The sequence below is a fragment of the Aricia agestis genome, chromosome 8 (genome assembly GCF_905147365.1).
Source record: "Aricia agestis chromosome 8, ilAriAges1.1, whole genome shotgun sequence".
NCBI lineage: Eukaryota > Metazoa > Arthropoda > Insecta > Lepidoptera > Lycaenidae > Aricia > Aricia agestis.
The window spans coordinates 7,724,453-7,748,649 of NC_056413.1; the positions used below are offsets into that span (position 1 = coordinate 7,724,453).

At 36.4% G+C, this 24,197-nt stretch overlaps 1 protein-coding gene across 1 annotated transcript in view; it reads right to left on the reverse strand.

Annotated features, from left to right (window-relative positions):
* Positions 1–24,197, reverse strand: part of LOC121729699 (NAD(P) transhydrogenase, mitochondrial) — a 59,338-nt gene that overhangs the window by 29,837 nt on the left and 5,304 nt on the right. Inside the window, exons 7-27 of the mRNA XM_042118296.1 lie at positions 18,533–18,688; positions 17,917–18,121; positions 17,173–17,376; positions 16,941–17,021; positions 16,586–16,731; positions 16,292–16,380; positions 16,008–16,092; positions 15,692–15,805; positions 14,646–14,812; positions 14,100–14,237; positions 12,520–12,737; positions 12,089–12,240; positions 11,710–11,863; positions 10,184–10,288; positions 9,831–9,950; positions 9,582–9,673; positions 9,355–9,474; positions 3,316–3,321; positions 2,960–3,055; positions 668–865; positions 355–396 (exon numbers count right to left, since the gene is read on the reverse strand). Of these exons, the coding sequence (XP_041974230.1) occupies positions 355–396; positions 668–865; positions 2,960–3,055; positions 3,316–3,321; positions 9,355–9,474; positions 9,582–9,673; positions 9,831–9,950; positions 10,184–10,288; positions 11,710–11,863; positions 12,089–12,240; positions 12,520–12,737; positions 14,100–14,237; positions 14,646–14,812; positions 15,692–15,805; positions 16,008–16,092; positions 16,292–16,380; positions 16,586–16,731; positions 16,941–17,021; positions 17,173–17,376; positions 17,917–18,121; positions 18,533–18,688 (2,688 nt within the window). The remainder of the gene's footprint in view (positions 1–354; positions 397–667; positions 866–2,959; positions 3,056–3,315; positions 3,322–9,354; positions 9,475–9,581; positions 9,674–9,830; positions 9,951–10,183; positions 10,289–11,709; positions 11,864–12,088; positions 12,241–12,519; positions 12,738–14,099; positions 14,238–14,645; positions 14,813–15,691; positions 15,806–16,007; positions 16,093–16,291; positions 16,381–16,585; positions 16,732–16,940; positions 17,022–17,172; positions 17,377–17,916; positions 18,122–18,532; positions 18,689–24,197) is intronic.

The window sequence follows — 24,197 nt, forward strand, 5'->3', positions numbered from 1 at the left end:
GTTTTTCATATGAATGAAAGAGAAGACAGGATATTTTAACAAGCTGTTAACACTAACAGACGTTGGTGAAATTGGGGCTAAACCTATCAATGATAAATAGTTTATGGGTAAAGTTGTGTAATTGGGGGGCTAAATAAGCTTTAAAATTTGGCATAATAGGTATATAAAGTTTAACATACAAAAATGAAGTACTTATTGTTTGCACACTGCACAGCTGTATTGATTTAAGGGGTACCAGGGTTTTTTTATAAAAGCTTTTGACACCAATTTTGTTGACATCGCGCGCTATAAACTGAAGTCCACGCGGACGAAGTCGCGGGCAACAGCTAGTTGCTAATATAACTTCATACTTACTCTATTCAGCCATTCCGCCCTTTCCACGTCTGGGAAGAAAACCTGTGTATTAAAAAACTGCATTAAAATCGGACCAGTAATTTTACAGATTCAAATTGTTTGCACAAACACACAATCATCCTCTCACCCAAATATTTGTTTCGTACTTTCGTCTGTAGGTAAAAAGGGGTCATTCCAAAGTCTAGGTATTATTCTCAGAATGTAACAAAATTCCTTTGCGTTTTTTTAGAGCTGCATACATGACACAGTTATAATGTTGACTTCAAATGAAATGTGTTATGCTACTATGCAATTTTAAATGATTTATGCTTACCCAAGCAGGCAAATCATCGAGTCTAGCGAGCACCACATCTTTTTCTGACGACAAAGCGGCACTTTTAGCCAGGCTTCTCCTGTATTCACTCTCCTTCCTCCATTGGTCACGCAATACAGACAAGATGACGGGCCCTATGAGCCAAGCGACACTCCATTGCATGTAGCCCACTAGGTATACAGCACCTACTATAGATACCTGAAACAACAGTAGACCTGTACTAATGATCCAAAGATTAGCTAGCTAAGGGCGCTATTCCTGTCATGCGTTCCATCACCCGCACTCGGATCTGGTCCGCATAAAGTTATAACTAATAAAGTTGCCCTTATCCTATCAATCCATGTTTTTCCGTCATGCGGGCAACACACGAGTGGCTAGGAGCCAGGCCCGGATTTAAGTTTTAAAAAGGGGGGAGCAAAATCCCAATTTCCATCTCCAAGCAAAAATAGGTAATAATTTTCATGGTCACATAGGTTTTAACCGCAGAACGAGTTCTATGGACATTTGTTGAATTGAAGTGGTGGTGATGAGAAGTCAGGCCGAGGTCCCTGGTGACAAGGGACGCCTCCAAGTCTTTTTTAACAACAAATAGAAATCTGCGAAACAACATTGACAGCGTAGCGCGGCGGTAAAGAAAGCGGCAAAAGATTGGGAGGTGGCCTCCGGCCGCCCCTCTATCTTTGCCGCCCGGGGCACGTGCACACTCTCGCATGAATTATTAAATCGACATTTCATGTACATGAAATATTTACTGACAACCATTAACTGTAAGTATCATAGCTAAACAAAATAAAGTAACGTACGCGAAGTAAACATACTTAACACGATTCGACACGTTTGCAGGCGGCGTTTGCGACGCGAAACAGCAGTAAAAAAGCGTTACGGAAACTTCCAAAACCATGATCGGCTAGTCGGCTAGTCGGCCAAAGTCATGATCGGCACATCTCTACTTTTGATGAACAAATTTTGGCGCAATGGCGTTGTGGGCGTTATCTAGTAATGAGATAATGCTAAGACAAAATTGTATTATACTATTGTAGACTTGAGTACACTGGAATCTTTGTGAAGATCGCAAAACATTTTCATTCAATCACTCATACTTTGATTTTCTATAAAATATTTTGTGTCCCCCATTAATTTGACATCTTATCTTATACTTATCTTTAAACAAGCAATTCTTGTATATATGTATAGCTAGTTATATTTAAACTAAATTCCAAGCAGGAAAGTGTATGATATAATTTCTAGGTATTTGATCATGTTATAAAAAAAAAAGAAATACAGGATTTATTTGTACAATTTAATAATGATATTTTCTTGGATTCTGCAGACCCTTTCCTAGACTATATAGTTGTATAATATAATATTAGAGTGCATATTTGTATATTAGAAGGAAAAATAAAGCATTTGAGTCAAGTCTGTATGTGTTTACATAAAAAAAATTACCGTGGCCGTGGTCTATTTATCATTGTAGATTTTCAAAATTACTGGAGTACCTGGCAACCAGCAACCACAATGGTTATCAGTTAAATTTAACTTTTTTAATGTCAGCCTCATATTTTTAATTAGGTATAGCTAACATGGCTGACTTGAATTTTAAACCTAGTTTAGGTTAACTTTAAGGAGCAAACAATGATACATTCAAGGAGAAATATTTTTCAAATGATTCAAACCACCTGACTGCTGACTCCTGACTCATGCCAAGGTCATGTTCAGAAACAGTTTGCATCTCAAACTAATTAAGTTTTTTAACAGTCACAGTTTGTATTCTTCTATTTTTTTATATACTTTATAGTTTAATAAAATTAAATTAATTTGGTAGGTATTGTTTACAATTCACACTGTTTCTCTCATCTTGTTTTATTTTTGTGTTTATAATACTAATTTATTAAGTTAATTATCAGATGAACTATGTGTGATGATGAATCATATTATGTGTGTTGCTAATAAGTTTATTTTAACATTTAAGGGCATAAACCAAAAGCTGATAAATTGATCAGAAGTGAAAACCCATTAACAAACTATGCTAATAATATAAGATAATAGTAGCACCTCCATTGTGGGTATCGCAGACACAATAAATTTTAAATTGTTATAAGGCAGCCGGCTGCCCCTTGGGGATTGATAGGTTAAGTACATAATATTTATCAAAATTACATAGTGCAAGATTGATAGTGACTGTTACTTTAGGACTAACTATAGTGAGGTAAAAACAGAGAAAATCCAAACACTAACATTTGCATAGTATAGTGTGAGATCTCAGACCAAATAAAAGCTCTGTGAGATACATACCTTCTTAAAAAACCGGTAAATTGCCGACAAAACACTTGGATCATGGTCGCTGCTAGCTAAAGCTAACTTACTATTATTAGCCATATTTTCCTTTGCCTGTATGGGAACAACAATCATGAAAAAATATTTGAAAGTATTCTTAAATTTGTATTCATAGTCAGAAGTTTTTAGCGACATAGTGGCATCCAAGGACGTTGAAATAATAGCATCAATTCATAATTTAAACCGAGCCATAAAAGTAAGGTGTGACTCACCTTTATTTATAGCATGCAGTAAATATTAGTTAGAAATATTTTAGCTGTTAATTTTAGATTGTTTTATTGAAAATAACTTGCACATACCATACTGCACAAAACACGTTGCTATAAGCGCGCTTCAAACGATAAACTAAAAAATAATACAGAATTTTGCTACGCTTATTACTGTGCTAATTACCTATTTCCGAGATACAGAATCCTAATTAGGTTTGAATAAATAACATGTTTTTTAATTGTCGCTTAGGTATGTCGAACACTAATTAATTATATTTATATAATTAAAAAAATAAATATTTTTAAGTACGCTATGCAGTTTTCATTATTTTTATCGATCTTTTGACACTAATGACAATTGACCACAGATTACTAGTATATATTTGTTGACAGCTGATAACTTAGATTATTCTAAGGCTGTTAATGAGGGATTTTTTGATTGTCAAAAAGTTTCCCCTTTAGTAACTAGATGGCGTATGGGTAGACAACTATCGGTAATACCAGGGAATACCATCAATAATTGCTACAAAACTGGGCAAAAGAATGTAAAACTTGATACATTTCAACTTGAAAAAGACGCAAAAATATTCCAATCAATAGGATAATAAAGTTACTATAAGGATGTTTTAGCTAAAATTCACGGAAGAAATAGCCCTATTTACCGACATTCACACCAAATTTCACAGGAATTATACATTTTGGTTTTGACAACATCTTACCTGCACTTGTGCAAGATAACGGATATTTAATGGCTAATATTTTACCAATAATGAATATCAAAAACCCAAAAACCACAATTTGGGAAAAAATAATAAAAAAACTCACCAACAATAAAAAGTAGAAGAAGTTTGAAAGTGACATGCCCGCCAAAACTCTTTCAGTTGTCAAGTTTCAGTTTGACAAGTTTTTAGTATGTCAGCGTGTTCCTAAACTATGACCAGTGTACTGGCCTAATCGGTTAGGCCAATGATCGCTTAGGTTTAAGATATTTTGATTTATGACACACTTGACAGTACACTGATATTTTTTGGAAACACAACCCATATGTAGTCAGTGATGCCAACCTGCAGATAATTTCAGATCGGTGAGGAACCAATAGAAAATCTAAAAGTGTCTATCCTTACGCCATCTAGATAAGATTGTTAAAATTAAATTAAAAAATATAAATGAAAATCCCTCCATTCTATGGTCAAAACTCAAAAGTCAAAATATCCAAAGAGTATAGACTTTTGACAGAATATTTTTTGGTTGATCCAGGCGGCACTCGGCAGTCAGCACTGTGCAGAATGCACATTGCACTTGCGACTTGCGACCACGACCAAAAAAAAATCCACTTTATGACCAAGGTTATTTTGCTCTGATTTTGCTCTTCCCCACTATATACAAAGCAGCGGCGGCAGTGGCATGGGTCGCTAGACCAATGGTACTCAATACTCATAACTCAACCTTTTTTTATACGGGCCTCAAACTCGTTTTGGTTACCCGAAGTATAGTCCGTCAAGAAAGTGAAGAAATTAAAAAGTGGCAACTGGCAACATCGTAGTGTCATCCCTTTTTTCTTAGATGATTTGAAAGGGATGACACTACGATGTTGCCACTTTTTAATTATTTCTTCACTTTCTTGAGAAACGAGATGTTTATTTTTCTCTATGGTTTTGGTCTTGGTGTCGCGGGCAGCAACCAAAAATTTAAATTAGGTACGACTCACGACGACTGCACTATTTTGCAGATAGGTGTGAATTTCAAAATGGTTTAGGGCGTTCGCTGCGAGCGTGAGCCCGGCGCGGCCACCCGCGAGGCGTGCTTGTTTCATGACATCCCATAGAGCAGCACTGCGTTGAACGGGTCAGCCGTCGCACGATTACTATGGTGAGCGCACGGCGCGGGCGCCCGCGACGGGCATCCGCGCCGGGCACACGCTCAACGCAGCGAACGCCCTTTAAACTTCACGCGTGCCACTGGGAAAGTCTATTATGATGATAATATATAAATGGTTTAGAGATTTTTCGTCATACAATAAAATGTTCAACTTTTCAAGCCCTTTCATTTGGCGTATGTCTCAAAGTGATACATTAGTTTGGACGATATGCCTATTTTTTTTACGTCCGTGGATATGCCCCTCCTTCTTTAAAAATTAATTATTAATTATTTAAAATTTATTTTTAATTATTAAAGTATAAATATAACTAAGTATTTTGTGAACATTTCAGCCTACCTTATGCCATGATCGATATCGAGCAAAAAATTGCAAAAAAAATCAAGTTTGTTGTACGTATGAGAGCCCCCCTAAAATATTTATTTTGTTTTTAGTATTTATTGTTATAGCGGCAACAGAAATACATAATCTCTGAAAATTTCCCCTTTACCCTCTAGCTATTATCGTTCTTGAGTTACAGCCTGGAGACAGACAGACGGTCATACAGAAGGACAGACAGACGGACAGACAGACGGACAAACAGACGAACAGACAGATGAACAGACAGACGGTCAGGAAGACGGACAGACATCTAAGTCTCAGTAATAGGGTCCCATTTTTACCCTTTGGGTACGAAACCCTAAAAACTCACTTTTGAAAATCAGCCAATTTTAGAAGCTCATAGCGAGGCAATAATTGGAGATAGATACAAAGTGGAAAGAACGAAGTTGTATAGAAATTAATTAGCTTTTATTATGTAGTAGAAGAGAATTTCGTACGAAGCACCGTTTTTGACGAGTAAGCAAAAAACGGGACCTTCTTTGCCCCCCTTCTCACGGGCTCACCTCATAGGGGTCAGGACTTTTAGTAGGTTTTTCTCCTAACTACTCTAAGCAAAGTACCAAAGTTAAAATTTCTGCTTTCGACTTTTCCAAGCAGACCCCCATTTTAGGCATTCGTTTACTAGGCTACAAGGAGAGACCAAGCCACATCACAATGTCTCGTTTATCTATTCGTTGCGGCCTTCGACTGTACTCCCAGTAGTCAGCGGCGACTACTGCAGCAGTGGTCAGGTAAGTTTATCAAGTGGATTGCAAAGCCTTTATCAAGCCAAAGCCACCAACATTAACAAACATTATTGCAAATTCACTTACAAGACTTTGTATGAAGTTTACACTGTTTACACTTTACAGTTTAATCGACGGAAGTAAAATGAAACCAAAGTTTATTCCTTTTAGAAATTTATTTATATTATTACAATATAAAGGTCAGGGGGCCTACTACAACCTCTTAAAGCAGTATTATTTTAATCTTACTTTATGATTTCGTACCATCACCTCTTAAAAGTAAGATTACTTTATGATTGTTTCGTCAAGACGTTTTGTGACGTCATGTCCCGATTCATTCGCTCTCAGCGTACCATGAGCTCCATTTTGACACCGTTTGACAGATGAGCAAGATTACTTTAACGTCAAACTAGCGATCTTAAATCCACTGTGAAATATCAACTTTTTTAAGATTGTTTTGCATTTTTTACTGTTTTTTAGTAAAATTATATTTGAAAATTGAGTACGGTACGACTTAAATTACGCATATTATGTATTAACAACAAAATTCTTAACTTTATTTGTATTTAAAGTTAACCATGTACATAAAAAACGGCGTTTGTTTTGAGATAACCAATGTATTAAATATTTACTAAACGTACCTTCTATTTACCTTATAATAGAAAATATCGAAACAGTCTTCAAAGTCGCGCAACTCACACACCACTTAAAACTTTTTTGTTTTAGCGTACCACACCAACACTTTACGTCTTATTTGGGTTTCAGCATTGGTTTTTCAACAATTTCACTATTTGATTTAATTCTTATTGTTAACAATTTAGCGCTGAATCGGATTAATTTATTGAAATATTTTGGTTTAGTACCATTCAAATTCTCTACAGTCACTAATAAGTTTTTTCTACATATGTTTAGACTAATTAGACACTTCATTTGTTTACACAATCGTGTGAGAGTGACAAAAAGCTTTATAGCTGCTATCTCGCTTCCACCCATGACAATTCATTTGTTTATACAACCGTGTGAGAGAGACAAAGCGCTTTGTAGCTGCTATCTCGCTTCCACCCATTGATAAATGTAAACAAATTATTTGATATAGTTCGTTCTTTCCCATCACTTAGCAGGAATAAAACAAGATTGTTTTCATACACTTTAAAAAGTTCATGGTACGAATCAAAGTAAGGTTATTGTAATCTTACAACAAAGTGTTCTGGAAACATGATAGTTTTAGGAAAGGTTGTGGTAGGCCGCCAGTTAACTAAAGCTGGCACGTTCACAGTACTCACACTTAAGCAATTTCACTATACAGTATGTTTAAAAATAAATGATTTTGTAGGTAGACTAGAGTCCCGAACGCCGGCTACGCGCCGATCACACGTGACTGACTTGTAACATCACGCTGTATTTATAAACAGGAGCAAAAGAAAAACTATAAATGTCCCCTTCACGCTCATAAGATAGACCGCGCGCGAGAGAGACGGGCAGACTTTTCATGATGCGTATGCAGTACGACGTCACGCCGCGCGCTTATTCACACACACTACACAAGCGCAATGTGTAAATGTGTTGATCGTGCCAGCTTTAGTTAACTGACCTATACCATCGAGGAAATTTATTTCTAGGCAGTTGACAGACCAACGTCATTTGGTCGGATCATGTCAATTTAATGTTAATAAAATAACGTAACACGACCAAACTACGTAGGTACCCCATCGGTTGCCTAGGAAGCAACTTCTCTGATAGTACTTTTGCAGTACGTAACAATGAATTAAAATTTTACGGCGGTTCCCAATATTCAATCTATCTCTGGTTTGACATACAACCAATCGCAGCTTACATTGAATTGACATAAAATATATGTCTTTAATGTCTAATGTGAGCTATTTCTATCTCTAGTAGGGCAAAACCAGAGATAGATCAAATATTGGGAACGGCCGTTAGACATTGCTAGTCGTCAGGTAAACGGATGAATAAAATAAATCTTAGTCGTCCGATTACCGGACGACCAGCAACTTTATTCATCCGGTAATCGGACGACTAGACACTTCGTATTGCTTATGCAGTTAATTATTTTACTTAAAATGGAATGTAAAATATTGGTTTGCGATGTCTCAAGAAAAAAAACTGCTAAAAAGTTGTTTTCACTTAGAGTAGTTGAGTAGCAATTAGTAAATTCTGTTTACTCATTAATTAAAATGCATGTAACATCATAAATAACATTGTTGCGAGTTGCAACTACATTAATACAATAATATTTACCTTAAAATAATATTTAAAGCATATTGTGCAGTTTTAGATATAAAAAATAGTAGTTGGGTTTTTTTACTAACTGACGACTGATGACTAATTACTACTGATGTGTACCATCGAGGAAATTGTTAATTGTGATCTGTCGGCTGGGTTTGACGTAACGCGACCAAACTATGACGTAGGTCCCCCATCTGGCTAGGAATCAACTCCTCTGATAGTACATACCATACGTAAAATTATAGTTATGATTAAATTTATAATAATAACAAAAAATAATAAATACATCCGAGGTGTGTAGAATAGGTAAATCTATATTTTTATCTCTTTCATAAATCAAAAGGAATGATTTACAATTGATAATAAAAATCTTTTAAAATTGTTTTAGGTCAGTCAAGGATTCACTAATGGTCTTACTACAAAAGATTTAAACACCAGTTCAACAGTTAATTAGAAAAAAATCACAAAATGGTCTCAAAACAACTGTTTAATAGATGTTGAAATCTTTAGTGGTAAGACCGTAAATGTTTAAAATATTAAACCCATATAATGTTATTCTGACTTATAACTTAATTGTCTTAAATTATTACGTGCTTAGATCTTTAAATTCTAAATAATAATTATAAAAGTAAACATTCTGTTACCATAAATTCAATAAACTTGAGGTGTGTAACGACTTGTGATGCATAATAATTAAAAGCTCGCAAAATTTCTCAACAAAAAGTACTCTTAAATTACATTCAAATTATCCTACAATAAAAATCTCTCATGTAAAGTCATTAGTAAAAAAATAATTCTCAATAAGGCACTTCGTTGACTCGATTCGGATAGAATTATAAAATTAAAAACATGCAGTAAATACGTCATGCAGTCATAACATAGTTCAGTCTATTACTCGGTGAGCTGTTTTATTCTGGCCAGGAGCGAGTCGCAGGTCTTCTTGGCGTCACCCAGTAACATGGCAGTGTTGGGGTTGTAGAAGATTGGGTTGTCGACAGCCGCGTAGCCGACACCCATAGACCTTTTCATGACGACCACCTAAAGAAAAAATAGAATAAATATTTTTACTGTAGGAAAAAACCAAAAGACAGAAGACCGCCAACATCTCTTTTCTTAGTGCACAAATAAAGTAAAAAATTATTAACCTGATTGGCCTTCCACACTTTGAGCACGGGCATGCCGGCGATGGGAGATTCAGGGTCGTCTTCTGCAGCGCTGTTCACAGTGTCGTTCGCGCCTGATTGAAATTTAAATAGTTATTTAGTTGCGTGTTTAATACATTTTTAATAGTTTCAATGTGTTAAAAAAATAAATGTTCGTAAAAATAAACGAGTGTATTTTAGACCACACGATCGACGAACACATCTTAAGTTTTAGGACTAGTAGCAACTTACCGATAACAAGTACGAGATCAGTTTCTGGAAATTCGTCATTAATTTCTTCCATTTCTAACACATCATCATAAGGAACTCCAGCCTCGGCGAGGAGTACGTTAAGTTGTCCCGGCATGCGACCTACAAAAAATAATGCTCTTTTTAAAATCTAGCTTCATTTAAAACATGATCATATATTTAAGTAATATTTGTAATTTGTAATACACAATAAATGTAAAAAACATATTATGCATACTGATATTTTAATATTTTGTCTTTTTTTGTATTCCTTAATTTGTATCTTTATAAGTATGTACAATAAAGAATATATCATTCATTCATTCACTGATACCTAAATAATAGTATTAACTCACCTGCTACGGGATGTATAGCGAATCTCACTTTCTTGCCGATTTTCTTCAATATCTCTACAAGCTCGGCGATAGGGTATTGCGCTTTAGCTACGCACAGTCCATAACCTGTATGACAAAAGAATTTAAAAAACATATCTACGTTTGTTTACTAAAAGTCAAGCTTAAACAGCATTTATTTCCCAAAATGATACCTGATGACGTGTCTCTTCAAAAGTAACAAAACAAAAGCGAAAGAACCGGGAAAGTGATTGAAAATGCGACTGGAACGTAATAGAAAATGATTACTACTCATAACAGACAAGGGCACCAATAAAAATTTCACACAACATTAAAATATTATATTACTTATCTTAAGACCCAGTTTCATCAAGCAATGTTAAATAAATAATGGCTTGTTAGAGCTATCGAGCGTTCCACCATACGCTAATGTCATGTCAAATCGCCTAACACGGTGTTAAATTTTAATTCCTGCTGGGGATGTCTGTTAGATATATAACAGGCCGTTATAATAGTCAAAACAAAAACTGTCAATGACAATCTCCAATATCAATAAAAGAATCTGTTTTGACTTTTGAGTGTTTTCGCCATGCTTCGCCACATATCATTTATTATTTTATTATTTTTCATGTTATGCATAAGTAATTATTTATTTTCATTTTGTCAAAAATTCAGCGCTCGGATTTTCCTTGACATTGCAAATACACTGACTTGTATCAAAATTACGAAACCGAAATAAGTAAATAAAAGTTTGTATCATGATTCATGTTTTCAGCTTTGACAGATCATAATTATTAACCTAGTAAATTAAAAAGAATTATTGTAGTGCAAGTGTAATAAATGTATGCGATCAGAGATATTTTAATTTGGTCGCATTATCTACCAGATGACGTATTATACGAATAAGGTGAAAATGACACATTGCAGCCAACATGTCGTATTAAACTTGTACATTGCAATTTCGTCGCCTTATAACAAGAACGAACGAATTGAATGTTCACTTTACATTGCATTTACTAATCCGCTGTTAAATTGTTACTGTGGAACATAAGTATTTTAATAGTCTGTTTAATTTTCCAAGGTCCGTTAAGTAATGCCTTGTTAGGATTTAACAAACAGAGGTTGGTGAAATTGGGTCTCAGACCCAATTCCACCAACGTCTGTTAGTGTTAACAGCTTGTTAAAATGTAATGTCTTCTCTTTCATTCATATGAAAAAAGAAAGAGGTAACGTGATACTGATTCGAGCATTAACTTCAACAGTCGTTGGTGAAATTGGGCCTTAATCTCTTTAATATGTTAGAGCAGACATTAGGGCGACTAACCGCCGCAGAGAGGAACATTAATTCAAAATATTGACATAAGCCCCATACATTATCTGTCAAACTCTTGATCAAATTGAAGGTTAATCATAATTAAATATCTCTGAGTACGTAGTCAACGTACGGCGGAAAGACATTTATTAGTTTATAGAATATATCAATTTTTCATTTATGATAGAAAAATGAACAAAGTGTCGTAAAAGTTTACCAGGCGTGATGATGATGCTGGAGGCGTGGTGTATGAGGTCGGCGACGGTGTCGACGTTCATCTCGGTATGAGTGGCGTCCGTGCGCTTCGCCGACCCGCTGCTTGTCACACCGTAACCGCCCAGGATCACGTTCGGTAGAGATCGATTCATAGCCTGAAAGTATTTTTCTTTTTAATAAAACTGATACTATATATAAAGTAGCCGTACAACTGATCAAGGGTTCAAAACCAAAGTTATTGTTTTATAGTTAGGTTAGGGAAGTCGTCACAGGATACGATATCCTTTCACCCGCTTGGTAGGACTTGTGTACAAATATAAATCACGATATTTAAATGTTTGCTGCGCAAATTTCAGCAGCGCATATATATAATTTCATACCTTGCACATGATGTATGAGAGTATAGCTCCGGAGCTGCCGATGAGCGCGCCTACGATGGTCATGAGCGAGTTGTTGAGCATGAAGCCCTCCGCGCACAGCGCCCAGCCCGAGTAGCTGTTCAGCACCGTGATCACCACCGGCATGTCCGCACCTACATAATATCGTGGTCGAGTTATTAGGAGAGTATAGTCAAGAAAGTGAAGAAATTAAAAAGTGGCAACATCGTAGTGTCATCCCTTTTTTCTTAGATTGATTTGAAAGGGATGACACTACGATGTTGCCACTTTTTAATTTCTTCACTTTCTTGACAGACTATAAAGCAAAAATTGCTGCCGTCAGCTGTCTTTTAGACATTTTGAATAAGATACTTCTTTAGGATATTAATTGCTATCAAACATCTGTTGCAATGCTGTCGGCCTGCTGTTATCACCTCCGATAGCAGCAGTGAGCGTGAGTCCTTGTAGCCCGCTGAGCACGGCAGCAGCTGACAGCAGCGGGAGGCCGGCGGCGTGCGGGTCGGCAAGCAGCGCGGCGCCGCAGCCGAGCGAGCCCACCAGCAGACCCGCGTTGATCGCGTGACGACCGGGCAGCAGCAGCGGCGCCGATGACAGCACGCCCTGCAGCTTGCCGTACGCTACCAGCGAACCGCTGCAGAAACAAGCAAACATCAATACATATTGTTACGGATACGGACACGTAGTGCCATCTAGCGTCAACTAATGGAACTACTTGGGGAATTAAAACAACATATAACCCCTACTCGATACTAGATGGCGTTAGGCTTCCAAAAATATTCCACACTTGTTTATATTATATACGAATAGGGTACATTCTGGAAAGGAATGTTCTGGTACAGTCTAGGACTCTCCTCGGCCCATATAAATAGCCGCAGGAAGGCGGGCCAGTGAATCAGTTCAGTTCGATCGATCTTTAAGGCGACTTCGGAGTGATAACAAGTGATCAATAGTGATTAGTAAGTGAGCCAGTGAAACCTACGACTTTGTCTACGAACTAGGACACCGCGAGTGCTTAGTGTTGGACCTATAGTCATCGTAAAGAAATTGCAATCGAAATTATCGATTTCGTACTGACATTTCAGTGTTGCCGGCGATTTAAGATAGCCGCCCTTTTTTATCGATTTGATTTCGATTCAACAGAGTCAATCTCTATTGACATAAGTTCCGTTTCATGCATATGAAATTTTTCAAATGTTTTCGTAACAATAACTTTTATACTCCTATTTCACAGTTAATATTTATAATTTTTATTAATAAGTTAGCATTTAGCATCTTTTAATTTTTATTCATTTACAATTATAGGAAACATTTGTTTTTGTAGATGGAATATAATTTATTACATTAAGATTTTTTTTTGTTTTCTTGTAAAAAAAAACCCGTAGCAAGGAACATGAAAACTGTCACCCATATCATCTTAGAACGCACAAACTATAGTGCTAGTGAATAAAGTCTTCAAAAGCGTCAGCAGGTCTTTCTCTCCAAATCCTTCGAACCCCAGCACGTAACAATATTATTACGAGATCGTTTTCACAAAAAAGGCGAAACACTATTTTAATAAGCCAAATTTAAGAAATATGTATAGACATAATAGAGTCTTTTACCGTGTCACGTTATTGTAGTAAAACTTAAAAGTTATTTACACGTACGCGTATATTATATTGTGCGCTGAGTATTATTTACACTTAAGCCAAGTTTTAAGAAATATGTATGGACATAATAGAGTCTTTACGTTAGTGTAGTAAATCTTAAAAGTTATTTACACGTGCGTCGTACGCGTATAGTATGTATTGTGCGCTGAGCATTATTTACACTAACCTACTTACATCTAGTCTTGTCTAGTCAAGATGTTCAAAAAAATAATAAGTACTGAACCCTAAGGTGTAATAAAGCATGTATAAAGTATTTAAAAAAACACAATTAGTCCATTTGCATATTTATACGTGATAATGTGACTTCCACAGATTTAAACTCTGCACTATTCCAAGCTACTTACGTGAAAGTAATTCCACCAATGTATGTACCGAGGAAGAGCGACGTCTTGAGCGTAGCCGCGGTGGGGTCGAGCGCCATCGCGGGAAAGTCGTGCATGTACGTCGCGACGCACGTCAGCACCGCCGCCAGACCTACCAGACTGGAAAGAGAAAGCACATAGGATCAGCATGATGATTAATATTATTGTACTCCTTCGATTTCGATTGCATGCGAGATCTTATTGGTCAACTCAAGGCGCGCGAGACAGTTGCTGAATTTTCAAAATGCGAAAATTAAAAATGCATTGTGTTACAGGACGTATACATAAAAATATTAAAAGACAGACAGGGGATTATGCAGTAACCTTAAAATATTTTTCGCTTTTCTTTCTAATATGCACTACAATATCTCCAGTATCAGTCCTCAAAGCGTAACATATTCATTAATACTGAGGGCTTAAGGCTAAGTTTCTTACTCACTTCCAGTATAAAAAAAACATAATATTATGAATAAAATTAAAATCCAACCAGTTTAAGTGCCACGTCAACATGTTACAGTAATGTATTACCTGTGAAAACCAGCCACAAGTTGTGGTAAGTCAGTGATTTCAATCTTCTTGGCTATGACGCTGCCCAGCAGACCGCCAATGCCGGCGACGCCAACCATTTGCGCCAAAACTTCAGCACTAGGCGTCAAAGCGCCTAGAGTCGCAGCAATACCACCAGTCACACCAATCTGTGAATATAAACCCCATCTATAATATCACAGCTAAAATCCTACCAAATAAAATGCGTTCGTTGTTACGCAATCTCATATTACTAAAGAATCATCATTTTGACGAGCTATATTACCCAGGCAACCACGTTTGAATATTATGTTGTATATGTCCAGCAGATATGTTGGTTCAAAGCTTTAAAAAATAACATTAAAAATGCTGTAAATATTGACTGGAAATGACTACTGCATATTCATAAACAATAATTTAAACTGCATTTACTAAAATAAGACAATAGAAAAATATAAAAAAAAAATGGTTAAATACAAAAAAGAGTATAAGGTTAAATGCAGGAATCAATTCAGAGTCATTTCTGTCTCAATGCCTTTACAATGATCAAAAGATTAAAACTAATGTCATCAAGATTACAATGAGCGGGTTGGTCCCGGGTCGAGTCTTTAGCTACGCCGTTATAAGAATGCCTTTTCTAATCATTGATTGCGCTTGAATATTGTTGACTACTCCGACGTTTCGGATGCACGGATCTCTTATTCAGATCAACTTAAATGAATGCAACAAGAATAGAAATAAATCTTAGGCCGGTATAAATAGTCAATACTCAAGATGCACCTCGGTCTCAAGACACGGTTCGGCTCTATGATTGGTCCAAATTTTGACAACCAACTAATCACAGAGCCTGAACCGTGTCTTGAGACCGAGGTGCATCTTGAGTACTGACTAGTTATACCGGCCTTAGTTCACGATAATCAGTTGAAAGTACGGTAGTAACCACATGATTTGCAACAAAATGTGAATCCCCTTATGTTTTACACTTATGTAACACCTTATCCCATGTCCTTGCATATGAAACGTCAAAGAGAGACAGACAAAAAGTTTACCATTCCCAAGTAGTTTCCTTTCCGCGCCGTGGCTTGAGAGCTTAGGCCGGCCAGCGCGCCCACGCAGCACAGGGAAGATGCGAGGTACGCCATTTGGTGGACTTCTGGATAACCCTAGGGAAAACACATGATAGTGATAAATATACTGCTTCAAATAACTTTACATTCCACATATAAATGACATTATAAAATAAAGCTTTTTTATGTTAATGTGCTTGTTAGTGACTTCAAAACTATATCAAACACGGACAACAATGTTGAATAGCTTATCCACTTTTTAAACGTATCAGTAAAGTATTTATTGTTCTGCGTTTACCTGCATTGCAGTAGTTAGATATCCTCCTAGCAAGGCCGCAGCAGGGATGCTGTACAGGTAACCATATTCTGGCGGGTCTCCTGGCCTATAAAACAAAAAAATATATATTGGATGCATAAACAATACGCCACATATTTAATTATCGTGATGAAAGTTTAGAATAAAATTAGAATACTGGAAAAATTTACTGCAAATTGTATTTTTCTAGCGACAGCGTAAATGTTATTTAGACACGTACTAAATCTTATTTAAAAGGGTTTAAAAATAGACTTGGACCAAATTACCTTTTGAACATGTCAAGCATTCTTTGTGTGACCAAGAAACCGCCGAAAACATTCACGAACGATATGAGCGCCGCAGTGCTCGCGAGCCACTATAAATTGAAACATTTAAATTTAACAATTTAAATATAATTATTACTGTATCATGCGTTTTAAAATAAAACTCGCTTTGAATACTTTCCATTTCAATAAATATTTATTCATTTATCATTAACCAACCATTTCAGAAATTTAACAAAATATAACATGTTGCAAAAGCCTAGTATTTAGCTGTCAAAAAAAAAAGACAAACGTCACCTGCACAGGCGTCTCTGGCACGTACCCGCCGCCCATGAGCAGCAGGCCGCCGACCGCCGTGATGCCGGACACGGCGTTCGTCACCGACATCAGCGGCGAGTGCAGTGCTGGCACCACGCCCCACACCGTGTGGTAGCCCACCACACCTGGTAATGTAAGCCTTAAGGTGAGACCGCACTAAGCGACACTACACTTTCCAACTGACGTTTTGTGTCACAAAGCGTCGCTGCCGCGTATTGCGGCTTACCTCATACGACTTTATATAAAGAATATATTTGGTCGTGACGTGTCGCGTTGCTCCGCTGCAGCGTAGTTAAGGGCGGTCGGTAGTTGAATAAATAAAACAAAAGCGTACCTGCTAACGCAAGAGTTGTTGTCATCGTTGTGAAGGCAGGGTTCGGGGATGCTACACCGAGGCCGATCAAACTTGCCAGTCCTAGAAAAGAAATATTATTTTAAGTAGTTTAAAAAAGGCTAATGCAATTGAAAATTGCGGATAGCGGATAATTTTCCGTACAATAAAAATCTCATATCATGAGATGAACATAATTACTCACCTATTACTATTATTATAATAATCTACTTACCAGTGGAATACAAGAACGTGTCCTTGAGCGTCTCATTGAAGGGGTTTGGCGGTTCGGGCTGAGCGACGGCGGCGGCGGTCGGCTTAGCGGGCGCGGGCGCGACGGCGGGTGGTGGAGGCGGCCACAGCAGCTCGCCCGCCTTCAGAACTATAGCACCGCGGGTCACCTCGTCCTCGAGGTTTATGTGGAAATGGTCGTTGGTACCTACGATTTAATGTAAAAATGATTTTATAATAAACAAACTTAGGCAATTTAGTTAGTTTATAATAAGATCGAAAGTTTGTGAATATGAATATATGAACAGTGTTAACAGCAGTAATCTATACTAATACTATAAAGGGAAAGAGATTGTTAGTTTGTTTGTTTGAACGCGCTAATCTCAGGAACTACTGGACCGATTTGACAAATTCTTTAAGTGTTATGGGCGAAATACTTTATATGGCAAAACAACGTTTGCCGGGACTGCTAGTTGCATATAATCGGCAACACTCGATGAACAAAATTTACCACATGCATAATACTCATTGAAATATCTGACGGTGATAAAATCATATTGAATATTATACTATAATCAAATTACCAAGAACAGAATTTCCTACAAAGATATTTCATATGAAGTTTCTAGCCTCATTCAGACTTTGTTATAAATATTTTTATGATAAGAAGGAGACTTCTTACAGAATGAGTTCCATTATTTACAAGAAAGTAAACTTTCCTATTACAATTTACAACCAAAACAATTACCGATACTCAATAGAAACGCGGAAATGTTATTCGCGTAGAGCGTGGACGCGTGCGCGGGCATGCGGCTGGGCAGGTCGGTGAGGCCGATGTGCGTGACGTCGTGGACTTTGGTGATCTTGCCCTTGACCGTGGTCTGCACATTACCACCCATCTCCGCCGCCAGGTCCACTATCACACTCCCTGGAGCCATCTCGCGGACGGCATCCTAAAATATATTGCATTGTTTTTGTAGAAGTTAGAGTATAGAGTACGAATGCCGACAATCTGCAATTCTTACAGTAAGTATACAAAGTAGGTCACAATAATTGTTAGAATTTCAGACAGGAGATAGTACACTGCCGAGTTTATACAGAGTACACACTCCATAAATTGCTGGAGTTCCATACATACTCCATACATTACATATTATACTTCAAAATTAAATTGTGAGTTGTGAAACCAATTGAATGATTCCCCTTGCAGAGAGTCCTTTAATGCTGTCATCGAGTTACCATTAAAAAGTACTCAAACAAGTACCTAGTTTAACCACGGAGCTAAGCGTTCTTATAGCCGAGGAATAAGGACCGTCATTAAAAATGATAATTATAAAAATAAAATTCTTGAGCAAATCTTTTACCTCTAAAATCAACAAAGGAGCAGGTTCTCCGGGAATCAAAGCGGTGCTTATAACGACATCAGATGACTTGGCCTCCTTCCCCAGTAGCGCTCGCTCGGCGTCCAAGAACTCCTTGCTCATCTCTTTCGCATATCCTCCTTCTCCAGAGCCTTCTTCCTGTACATAATAAATTATAGGTTTTTTAATCGAGCTTTGGCCCACCACATATTTAAACCGCTGTATCTCCTGTGTCGCCAGAATCGAAAGCGGTATCCAACCACGAAAACCCTTTGATATGATCTCAGGGAGCCCAACGGTCATGCTAAAGCTGTCTTGGGACCCGCATCGAAATTAATCAGAAGAAGATAGGAGCAGTAGGAAGTATTAAAAATTCAAATAAATTATAGGTTAACTATGTAGATGACGCCGATTATATATATATATATATATATATATATATATATATATATATATATATATATATATATACAGGGTGTAACAAAAATAAGTGATAATACTTTAGGGTGTGTATGTGTTCCTTATAGAGAGTTCACTGTGAAAGTAGCAGCGCTGAAAGACCAAATTTTTTTTTCACTTTTGTATGGGAAAACTCGTGACGTTCGGGCGCTTGCCCATACAAAAGTGAAAAAAAAAATTCGTCTTTCAGAGCTGCTACTTTCACAGTGAACTCTCTACAAGGAACACGTACACACCCTAAAGTATTATCACTTATTTTTGTTACACCCTGTATATATATAATTAGATAACATTATTACTTCTATACAGGGTGCAATTAAACTTTCCTGACAAATTTTGATATATCCTTGTTAAAAATAAAAATACACGTATTTTTTCTTTTATAAACTCAGTACTAAAATGTTGAGAAATAGCTTCCGAAAGTTATCCTAAAAAACTCTGGAATAAATATAGTTAGGACTTAGGAAACTACAATTGAAACTATTAATTGGTCAATTCCATTACAGTATCTTATGAGTCATGATTTTTTTTACGTCACTGCCAAGAAGAATTTTTTTTAATATCAGAATACCTATAGATTATGCTTCATATTATGTTATTTCATTTACAGAATAAATCTACTAGAGGCACTAGCTTCATCATAATAATATATATATTATATACCCTTATCTATATTAAAATATACCCATACCTTATCTTACTATATCTAAAACTAACAACCTGCCTATTTAATTGTGTGTGACTTTTGACAACAAAACATCTAGAATTTGAATAATCATTGCGACATACTAAGAATGCTAGCTCTTCTCAAAATAGTAATGCATTAAGTTATAATAATGTAAGAAAGCAAAATATTTCCAGAACAAAAATAATTATTAACACATGAATAACCGATCGTGATAAACTTGTTTGCAATTGCATACAATGGATTGCACACATACATCGTTCTTTTGTTGATAACGTGCGAATCTAACGTGCGAAGATAATGCATATGAAAAACAGGAAAAAAAAAAGGCTGACTGCGATAAAATATGAAAACGAACGGCCATATTATTATCTTTGTGGCTTGTTTGATAAAACTGCGTGCCCGTTTCATTATCTGGGGCACGCTAATTGATCTCAACGATATTTATCAATGCAAGTCCGCTGCAATTCGCAATATTTTATAGATGGTTCCAGTAACATGTCGATATCGTTTACCGCCAAGGGATTTTGTGTTTAAAGACTAATTCCTATGTAATCATCTTGAAGGTCGTGGGTAGGATTCGCAACCGGTATTACCCGGAGTGATAATGTTTAACCTCTCAACCTCCCGGAGAACAATAATTTCTCCGGTTTTTCTGAAAATTTACTAGTGCATAATATTAAATTGACTTAGTAACAAATCGTAAAATAAGGTTGGACATTTGCGTGAGAACTGAGAAGCAACCACATCTTGTCGACGCGCGGATTTACGTTTACTGGGTGTAATCTCTCGACTGGACTGGACTGGGTTCACTCTGACGCGTGGGTTTACTCTCTCTCCTTCTCACTCTAGGTAAACTCTTCTTCTACAAAATGTAAACACAGAAATGAAAAAATATGTATTCCTCAATACCTAGTATATATTCTACTTGCTTTTATGTTTAAATGTCGTACAGTCGCATGCAAATCTCAACCATTTTCAGTAAACTAAAAAATTAGGTACTCAAGACGTAATGAACAAGAACTAGCGACGACTGTACGACCGGCGACAGATGGGTCAGTGGGTCTCGAATCTCGATGTGTTTCTATAACCTGTATAATTATTTTTAACCATTTGCCCGTAATACAGTTTATAAATAGACGGTTGCTAGTGGCGAGCTCGGACTATCATGAGGTGCATTCCGCGATCAATTTGAACGTAATGCAACATTTCGCACGCCGGTTATTCTTATGTTCAATAAATGGAACTCCAGTTACAAAGAACCTGTTTTCTGCAAAGTTGATTTATGCCTTTTACTGCGCATTGCTTCATTGTAAGACCGAAAATACTGCAGTCGTTGTATAAGCGAAAGTCGAAAAACCTTATCATTTTTGCGGTAATTTGAATAATAGGTAATATGTGACAAAACTTAGCAGAAAGAAGAAAAGTAAAAAGAAACCTAAGTAACAAATGTTACTAGATGCTACCCAGAGTAGAGAGATGCTCACCACATGCCAGGTGTGAGCTGACTCTAATCTAGTTTAGGCAGAATCTAGTAACATTCGCTAATTAGGTACCTTCCATCTTCATAATTAATCATTAATGGATGATCATGTTAGATAGTAAAGTGATACTTTGACCGCAAATGCTAACTTCCACGATCGCTCTACGTGCAGTAATGCCCTCCTATATTTTAAAGGTTGCAAGTCACTTTGATAAAAAATAAAAGCAAAAATTATGTTATGCAACGAATAGATTGCTTTTATTTTTCGTTCAAAAATATACAACACCTTAAAATACTTTTATAGTAACTTCGTATTTTAGGTGATTTTGCTGCCATAAAGAGGTGTGTAAAAATATAATATTACGCATAAACACTCAAAAAGAAACGAGTTCATGATATCGGTTGTCGACCTCGTCGATAGTTGGGTGTTTATTGGCCATACCACGGCCTACACATAAAAGTTTATTCACAGAGTTTCTTAACATAACAGCCTATTAAAAAGGTAATTCACGTAGTTTCTTAACATAACAGCCTATTTGGCCGACTTCTTAATCCGAACTTCTTAATCCAAACTTCCATGGTGTATCTGCATGTCTGTTTGCCAGTCTGTCTGTCCATTTGCCAATCGGTCCCAAGTTTCTATCACGCTAAATGGCTGAACTGATTTTGATGAAATTTTAAAATTTACGCATCTCGGGCATATAACTAATTTCTTTTGTAAGTACTACGAGTATGTAGTTGTAGGTATTATCTTTAACATGAAGGGCAAATAATATTCAAAATGTAGGTATGTAAACTTCTGAATATGATAAACCTCGCATACACAAATATAATTCATGTGCTATCTTGAAATTACACGACAAACAAGTATGGCATCGGCCTTGACATTCAACAACAATAAATAACAATATACCTATCACCCGAAACAGTGGTACATTTCATATGCGAGATAAGACTGCAATCGTCATTGCAGTCTTTAATCAAACGATATTGTTCTTTTTCCATGATATTTTAGGTTTTACTTCAAGTTGCAATATTGTAGTCATATGACACTATAGGTTACTAAAGGTAAACTAGAGTCTAGAATCTAGATACTCTAGTATCTAGTTTTCTAAGAATAAATGCCTAACGCACGATGAGCAAATTGGTAAACACATTTGACTATAGTTTAACGTCACTAAACTAGCATTATCTAATCTAATTAATAAATATACAACACATTTTTTATCGTTTACCTACATAAATATTATTATGTTTTATTTGCGTACCAGTAATAAATTATTATTTTTAACAAAAAAATAAAACCGACTTCCAAGGTAAAAACAATGATAATATGATCTAAAAAGTATTAAATAACTATTACTCTATAATAGTGCCTTTTTCAGAACTCGTCTAAATCTCAACTATTTCTGTACATACTAGTCTTCATTATTTGAAGTCGGTACCAGCTAATTTTATCGTGAGTTCGTTCAATGTCAGAATATCTGAAGCTTTTGGGACTGGTACCGACTTCAAAGTAATGAAGACTGTAGTATGTACAGAAATAGTTGAGATTTAGACGCTTTATGCGTAAATAACCACTACGAATGTTAACTGTTCACATTATGTTACGTAAGCGAAATTGTGGTAAATGCTTGCAGTTATCTAAGCGACGCTGCAATTTAAAAACTTTTATCTTTAAAGGTTCAGGAGTTCTGTTCAGTGCCTTTGGACCAAGAGACACCTTCGTATGAACTTTCTCTTATTCGTAACATATGTTTAAGTTACTAGAAACAACATTTTAATTTTTAACCACTATGAGTCTTTTGATAAATTTCAAGGATTTCCCTCGATTGCTCATAGAGCCCATCATCAGATCACCACTTTTGAGAACATGGTACCAAATTCGAGTTAAACCCTATACAACACAAAAATAATTTTGAAAATCGGATTACAAACAGCTTACCATTTTCGTAATTATTATACAAAATCAAGATTATACCCTATACAACAACACAAGAATTTTGAAAATCGATCCACAAACAGCGAAATAATCATCAAAAACATCTGCTTCGATGCAAAATATCACGAAAAGCATCAATAATTGGGTCATAATGTGATGACCCATGGCATAATCATGATTTTGATGATGATGATCAAATAAATTGATGTGTTGGCTTATGCTTTCAGTTGTTTAAACAACGCCGAAATCCCCGAACCTGTATCTATAAGGATTCAAAAGTTCTGTTGGGTACCTTCGGATCCAGGGTATAACCTGGTGCGAAATCTTACTTTTTGGTAGCATTTACTTCGAATGCTTCAGAAAAAATTGAAACCACTATATGTTTCCATACAAATTTCAAGGAGTCCCTCGATTCCTCCAAGATCCCATCATCAGATCACCACTTTTGTGAACATGGTACCAAATTCGAGTTAAACCCTATACAACACAAAAAGAATTTTGAAAATCGGATTACAAATGGCTGAGTTATCGTTGAACATACAAAAAAAAAAAGATACATACAGCCGAACGTATAACCTCCTCCTTTTTGGAAGTCGGTAAAAATATATAAATTAAGAAAAAGACAATTGACTAGTGTCTGTAGCGCACAACTTTAAAAGGAAGCTAGCCAAACTAGCTACCTCAGTTATAGTATTGTAAATAAAATCTATCCTTGGTAAATAAATCTTAATAAATTAATACAAACCAAACTATTATTACTTTTGTATATAATCACTTATCTTCCCATAACAAATGACAAACAGGCAATTAAGTGTAAATTCACTGAGAGTGCAATGGAACAGATCCACCTGCTGTGCCACTTCGTTGAGAGTACGTAGTGCACGAACAAACGGGGAGTATTTGAGCAACAAACGGGGAGTATTTGAGCATATGCATATGTAGTCCTTACGTATATTCCAATTGCGAAAGTGTGTCTGTCTGTAACCTCTTCAACCTTAAACGGCTAAACCGAGGTACGGGAATGGACATAGGCTAGATTTAGCTGCGAGAAAATGTACAGTTTCTACCGAATGAACTGTACATTTTCCGATTTCCGGCG